At 42.6% G+C, this 7505-nt stretch overlaps 1 protein-coding gene across 2 annotated transcripts; it reads left to right on the top strand.

Moving 5' to 3' along the window:
• The first annotated feature begins 2093 nt into the window (after positions 1-2093).
• Positions 2094-7505, top strand: LOC111808243 (uncharacterized protein At5g41620-like). Of its 2 annotated transcripts, XM_023694108.1 has the most exons (3): positions 2094-2672; positions 4592-4714; positions 6025-7504. In XM_023694108.1, exons 1-3 carry the CDS (start codon positions 2511-2513, stop codon positions 7402-7404), a joined length of 1665 nt encoding a protein of 554 aa, XP_023549876.1. In that variant the 5' UTR covers positions 2094-2510; the 3' UTR covers positions 7405-7504. The 2 variants fall into 2 exon arrangements, with proteins under 2 accessions (XP_023549876.1, XP_023549877.1); XM_023694109.1 differs by lacking the exons at positions 2094-2672; positions 4592-4714 and adding an exon at positions 4748-4787 and having other exon boundaries at positions 6025-7505.

Below are 7505 nucleotides of genomic sequence, written 5' to 3'. Positions count from 1 at the left end.
AAAGGCCGAACGTGAACCCGACCCGTTTTCCTTCGTCTTCCTTACCCGAAATCTCACGAAAACCCTAATCGTTGCTGCGCTGCCAACGACGACGTCACAACCCCGATTCCAACGATGCGACGACACCCCTCGCCTATTCCGACCGACGCGCAACGATAGTGAACACCGATAGCCTCGGTCGCTTCTCCCTCCGGCCACTCACCGAAGAAAATCCAGCGAACCACCTCACACGTTTTTCCTGGCTAACCCTCTCGATTTTTCCGTACTCTCAGACACCCTCAAAAACCCTAAACATTTGAAGAGCAAAAGTTGTTTCCAAGGAAGGAGGAGAGTTGTATATGGGAATATAAAAGGTCTTTATGACTTTTCCATTAAGGCAGTAATTTCGTTGCTAGAAATCATACCTTTTCCAGCGACAATAAATGCAGCATAATATTTTTTCGTTTTGGCAGCAAAAATAAAATCTTAGCATAAAATCTAAAATAAATAAAACAAAAATTCGAATCCTTACAATCACTCACAAATTGTAACAATCCAATCCCACTACTAACAAATATTGTTCGCTTTGGTCCGTTACGTATCGCCGTTAGCCTAACGGTTTTAAGACGCATCTACTAGGGAGAGATTTCCACATATTTGTAAGGAATGATTCACCCTGTCCTGTTTGGACTTTCCCTTTCGGCCTAACAATTTTTAAAACGTGTCTATTGGGGAGGGGTTTCCACACCCTTATCAGGAATACTTTGTTTCTTTTTCCGACTAATGTGGGATCTCACAATCTACGTCCTTGAAGTCCAATGTCTTTGCTGGCATACCACTCGGTGTATAACTTGAACCGTTGTGAATATGATGAATATCTGAACTTCATGTGAATTAGGATAAAACTAAATTTAAGTAAATATTTTTATCTACCAAAAGTTACTTTTATGCAAGGTAAAAAAGAGAAGTTAGGTACAAAATTTAAAACATTAATCTGTGTTTGTTGTGACAGTTCTAGAAAAGGGTGGTTTGGCAGTTAATTTGCAAGAATGTTTGAAGACATTTATGACACATAATGGATCCACTCACCTATCTCAATGCGAATTAAATTCAACGGTCCTGATCAAAGATGAACATTAATTTCCTTAATTAAATCAAAACTTTATCTTAATTTTAGTCTTTAAGTATTAATCAAATCCAAAAACCTGTGTGTTTATGGCATTGTTCTTGTCAGAGTGAGAAATCGAGAAAGCTAACGACAGTGTGCAGTAGTTCCACTCCAGTAGCTAACCTTTTTATTCCTTTTGTTGTTATTTATGAAGATTGAGTCTAAGATTTATCGACCATTTTGTTTAAAAATGTAATCTTGGTAAACTAAAACACGAGAGATTATGGATATATTTGGCCCTACCCCTATTCTCCTTTATGTTGGAGCTACCGTAACTTGGACTCATTATGTTGAAAATTGTTGGGAGGAAGTCATACGTTGACTAATTTAGAGAATGATTATGCGTTTATAATTAAGAAATACATCTTCATTCATGTATGAAGCTTTTTCAAAAAATCCAGAGCAAAACCATGAAAGTTTATTACTTAAAGTGGACAAGAGGTTGTTTACTAAGAGGAAGGAGTGGAGCTTTGATTACTAATAGGTTTTTTGAGGGCTCCATAGGCTTCAGGGAAGTCACTATAGTCGACTCTAGAAAAAGAGTTGAGTGTCAAATAAATAATGTAGTTTGTTCGATAACTCTAGAAACAGAGTTGAACCTTGATTAAGGGGAGGTTGTTCGAGGGTTCCATAGAATTCAGGGGGACCGTGTAGTGTATTTTGTTCGAAATGAAGATTGTTGGGAGGGAGTTGAACCTTGATTAAGGGGGGACTCAGGGGAGGCTCTATAACGTACTTTGTTCGAATGGAGAATTGTTGGGAGGGAGTCGAAAACCAGCACGATTGAAGGGTTTTTGTTTTAATCATTTTTTTGTTTTCTTTGGGGGGTTAAATCATCACGGGTGGCCCCAGCTAGATGCCGAACAGGTAATACTAAACCCTTTTGCGCCAGGCTTTATAGGGCACCATGGAAATGACTCGGATTGGATCACAGCCCAAGGTTGAGTAGAAGGGTGGCAGGTAGAAAAGAAGAGAAATTGGAGCAAAAAAAGGGAACCCCACCTGGAAATCTCAAAGCTTTGTCGTGAATTCTTAAACCCCAGAAAGAAATAGGGTCAGAAAAGGGGTGGATGAGAGAGAAAAGGGAAGGAGAGAGAGTTTTATTTATTGAACAAAATGGAAAAAGGGGTAAGTGGGGGCAGAAAAGGAGGAAAAATTGGGGCAAAAAGGGACGAAATGTGGACCTTGCACTCCATTGCTTTCATGGAGGATTTGGGCTCCTCCGGCTCTTCCTCAACAGACCATCATTAGCCGAACAGACAACCCTTTTCACCATTATACTTGTTTTTCTACTTCTTCTATCTCTGCCAGACGGCTAGCGGCGGCCCTTTGGGAGTTTCATCAATACCTTCCACTTCCTAAAATGCACAGAGCTTCCAATAATGGCGTTTCTAATGGCGGTGGTGGTGCTGATTCAAGGCTCATCCGCCGCCGCTACTTCCATCATCATCATCACTCTAATAAGGACAAAGCCCTTGACCTTTCCAATTTTCTTGGTGATCCTTGCCCCAGCTCTCCTGAACAGGTCTGATCTTTGGTTGGATGTTCTGTTTTCTTTCAATTTTTGGTCTAAAACTGAGCTGATTATCTCTAGTTGTGTGGATAATGTTCTGAACTGTGTAATGATTGGTTTGGTCCCTTTTATGATGTTCCTTCTCTGTTCCTTCTTGAGATTTGGCTACAACAGGATTTCCTTTCATGTCCCTTTCTTTTTTGAGTGAAAAGATCTGGTTTGTGGCAAGCTGTTTGTTTCTAGCTGGTCTGTGCTTAATTTTGTTGGTTTAAATATAAATTGGTATTGATATCTATTCTACCTATAGGTTCCATTGTTTTGATATCTATTTCTAGAGGTTTAGACATTGAAAATCATTTGAATTAAGCTTAGAAATACTACTTNTTTGATATCTATTTCTAGAGGTTTAGACATTGAAAATCATTTGGTTTTTGAAAATTAAGCTTAGAAATACTACTTCGACTCATGAGTTTCATTGTTTTGATATCTATTTCTAGAGGTTCTTTTCAAGATACAAGCCAAAACTTGAAAGCTAAAAGAAGTAGTTCGTATAACATAGTTTTTGTTTTTGGAATTTGGGTGTGAATTCAAACGTTTCCTTATGAAAGATGAAGATTATCGTACATAATTGGGAGATCTCATATCNATTCAAACGTTTCCTTATGAAAGATGAAGATTATCGTACATAATTGGGAGAGGAACGAAACATTCCTTACAAGAGTGTGGAAACCTCTTCCTAGTAGACGTGTTTTAGAACCGTGAGGTTGAGGGCGATATGTAATGAGTCAAAGTGGACAATTTCTGTTAGCGGTGGGCTTGGACTGTTATATATGTTATCAAAGCCAGACACCANTCCTAGTAGACGTGTTTTAGAACCGTGAGGTTGAGGGCGATATATAATGGGTCAAAGTGGACAATTTCTGTTAGCGGTGGGCTTGGACGGTTATATATGTTATCAAAGCCAGACACCGGGCGGTGTGCTAGCAAGGACGTTAGGCCCTCAAGGGAGATGGATTGTGAGATCCCATATCGGTTGAAGAGAAGAACGAAGCATTCCTTATAAGGGTGTGGAAACCTCTTCCTAGTAGATGCGTTTTAAAATCGTTAGGCTAACGGCGATACGTAACGGGTCAAAGCGGATAATTTCGGTTAGCGATGACCTTGGGCTNGATGCGTTTTAAAATCGTGAGGCTAACGGCGATACGTAACGGGTCAAAGCGGATAATTTCAGTTAGCGATGACCTTGGGCTGTTACAAATGGTATCAGAGTAAGACATCGGGCGGTGTGCCAATGAGGATGTTGGGCACCCAAGGGGGATGAATTGTGAGATCCCACATCGGTTGGAGAGAGGAACGAAGCATTTCTTATAAGGGTGTGGAAACCTCTTCCTAGCATACGCGTTTTAAAGCCGTGAGGCTGACGGCGATACGTAACAAGCCAAAACGGATAATATCTATTAGTGGTGGGCTTGGACTATTACAAATGGTATCATAGCCAGACACCAAGCGATGTGCTAGCGAGGACGTTGGGCCCCCAAGGGGGGTGGATTGTGAGATCCCACGTCAGTTGGAAAGGGGAACAAATCATTCCTTATAAGGGTGTGGAAACCTCTTCCTAGCGGACGCATTTTAAACCCGTGAGGCTGACAGCGATACGTAACGGACCAAAGCATATAATATCTATTAGCGGTGAGCTTGGACTGTTACAATAATTGTGTGAAATGGTTGATTCAATTATTCTTTGCATAAACTAGCTTGTTGCAGAGTGTAAACTCGTGTTTTTATTACACATTTGGTGTTCGAGTCACCGATTTATCTGAATCATCGTCGTCGATGTCTGCTTCCTCTTTTACTATTGTTCAAGATCTTCATCAAATGTTGTATTTATTCTTTTCTTATGTGTTCTCATTGTTCATAACTTCCAATGGCAGCCAACAAGTGCAAGCAGTTTAAGGAGGCATGTTGCTGCATCATTATTGCAACATCATCAATCAATTGAAAGGAATAATCAAGCTCTTCAGCCTGTATCTCCAAGCTATGGAAGCTCCATGGAGGTACAATTTCTTCTCTTTTCCTCCTTNTCAAGCTCTTCAGCCTGTATCTCCAAGCTATGGAAGCTCCATGGAGGTACAATTTCTTCTCTTTTCCTCTAATCAGTATTTGTTCCCGTTCGATTTTGATCTTTCGTCTAAAGAATCCGTGTTCGACTGTTCTATTCAAACGGGTAGCATAGAGTGAAAACCATGGAAATGAGCTAATATTAGCTTTGATCGTAATGGATACGGTCGGTTCTCTTTGAATTGCACCGCGTTTATGCAGATGATCTAACAACCCACCATCATTCAAGAACCAGGCTCGTCATTGAGCTACCCTCTTTCGATTCTCCAGTCTGACCTCTAATGTGAGATCCCACATCAGTTGGAGAGGGGGACGAAGCATTCTTCATAAGGGTGTGGAAACCTCTCCCTAGTAGATGCGTTTTAAAGCCTTGAGGGGAAGCCCGGAAGGAAAAGCCTGAAGAGGACAATATCTGGTGGTGGCAGTGGGCTTAGGTTGTTACAAATGGTATCAGAGCCAGACACCAGATGGTGTGCTAGCAAGGATGCTGGCCCTGAAGGGGGGTGGATTGTGAGATCCCACATCGATTGGAGGAGGGAACGAATGCCAGCAAGGACGCTGAGCCTTGAAGGGGGGCAGATCATGAGATCCCACATCGCTGGCCCTGGAGGGGGGTGGATCATGAGATCCCTTGAAGGGAAGTCCGGAAGGGAAAGTCTGAAGAGGACAATATCTGCTAATAGTGGGCTTGGGTTGTTACAAATGATATCAGAGCCAGACACCAAACGATGGGCTAGCAAGGATGCTGGCCCTGAAGGGGGGTGGATTGTGAGATCCCACATCGATTGGAGATGGGAACGAGTGCCAGCGAGGACGCTGAGTCTCGAAGGGGGTGGATCATGAGATTCCACATCGGTTGGAAAAAGGAACGAAACATTCCTTATAAGGGTGTGGAAACCTCTCCCTATTAGATGCGTTTTCAAACTGTGAGGCTGACGATGATACGTAACGGGTCAAAGCGGACAATTTCTGTTAGTAGTGGGTTTGGGCTGTTACAAATGGTATTAGAGTTAGACACCGGGTGGTGTGCCTGCGAGGACGCTGGGGGGTGGATTGTGAGATCCCATATCGGTTGGAGAGGGGAACGAAACATTTCTTATAAGGGTGTGGAAACCTCTCCCTGATAGACGTGTTTTAAAATCGTGAGGCTAACGACAATACGTAACGGGCTAAAGTGGACAATATCTGCTAGCGGTGGGCTTAGCCTGTTACATTCGGTTCCCCATGGTAACTTCTTTTCTTGCAGGTGGCACCTTATAACCCTGCTATCACTCCTACTAGCTCTTTGGACTTCAAGGGAAGAATGGGCGAATCACACTATAGTCTTAAAACGTCCACGGAACTGTTAAAAGTACTAAACCGAATCTGGAGTTTAGAAGAGCAACATGCGTCGAATATAGCTTTGATAAAAGCGTTAAAAACCGAGCTTGACCATGGTCGTGTCAAGATGAAAGAGCTGGTTCGACAACGACAAGCTGATCGGCACGAGATGGATGAATTAATTAAGGAAATCACAGAAGACAAACTAGCTAGAAAAAACAAGGAAGAAGATCGTATCAAGGCTGCAATTCAATCCGTGAGAGACGAACTTGAAAACGAGAGGAAGTTAAGGAAACGATCCGAGAGCCTACATAGGAAGTTCGCTCGAGATCTCTCCGAGACGAAATCCTCTCTTGTGAATGCTCTAAACGAGATAGAAAGAGAAAGAAAGTCTAGGATGCTATTAGAGGATCTCTGTGATGAATTTGCCAAGGGTATAAAACATTATGAGAATCTGGTGCATGGCTTAAAACCGAAATCTGATCGGATATGTTCGGGAAGAGCTGACCGTGATGGTTTAGTTCTCGAAATCTCGGAAGCTTGGCTCGATGAAAGGACGCAGATGCAACAAGAACACAACGATACCGACGTCGGGATGTCTGTCGTGGAGAAATTACAACTCGAAATAGAAAGCTTTCTCGAAGCGAAACGAAATGATGCCAATGATAGCAAGAATGACCAATTGTTAAGAGACCGTCGGAGCTCGCTTGAGTCAGTCCCATTGAATGAGGCTGCCAGTGCGCCTCAAGCTGGGGACGATGACGATGACGATTCTCAAGATACTGATTCACATTGTTTCGAGTTAAACAAGCCAAATAACAGCGATACGACGACTCACGAAAACAAGAACGCAGAAGATCATGTTGTCGAAACCGACATCCAAAGAAAACTGGGGTCTGATGAGAGGTCGAAAAGCCGAACTCCGTCCAGCTTGCAAGTAAGGTTTGAAGAACAGGTGTCATGGGCAAGGTCTATTGGAAACAAGAAGGAACAAGTAAAAGGCGAAGCGTTACCGAGCTGCCAAGACGTCGATGGTGGAAGCAACGAGAAACGAAACAATCACCACTCAATCCACGGCTCCAATGTGCATCCTGAAGATGGTTATGGTGAGGCCTCCTGCAGCAACTCAGGTTGGAGGAATCAAGCAAGTCCAGTGAGACAATGGACAATGGCAGCTCCAGAGATCAACACGACACAGTCGTTGTCGTCGAAACTGCCTCCCAGACTTAAGGAGAACACGCTGCACGCCAAGCTTCTCGAAGCAAGGTCAAAGGCGAGTCGTCAACGGTTAAAACTTTTCAAGTGATTTGCTTATGGAGACTTTGAAACCATTGCTCGTGTTGGATCCTACTTTTTTTTTTTTAACACCCGAATTCATAGTATATATATATATATATGAGTAAGAAC

The sequence above is a fragment of the Cucurbita pepo genome, chromosome LG13 (genome assembly GCF_002806865.2).
Source record: "Cucurbita pepo subsp. pepo cultivar mu-cu-16 chromosome LG13, ASM280686v2, whole genome shotgun sequence".
Taxonomy (NCBI): Eukaryota; Viridiplantae; Streptophyta; class Magnoliopsida; order Cucurbitales; family Cucurbitaceae; genus Cucurbita; species Cucurbita pepo.
The sequence above is the reverse complement of the archived record's forward strand: the minus strand, read 5'-3'. Positions and strand labels throughout refer to the sequence as shown.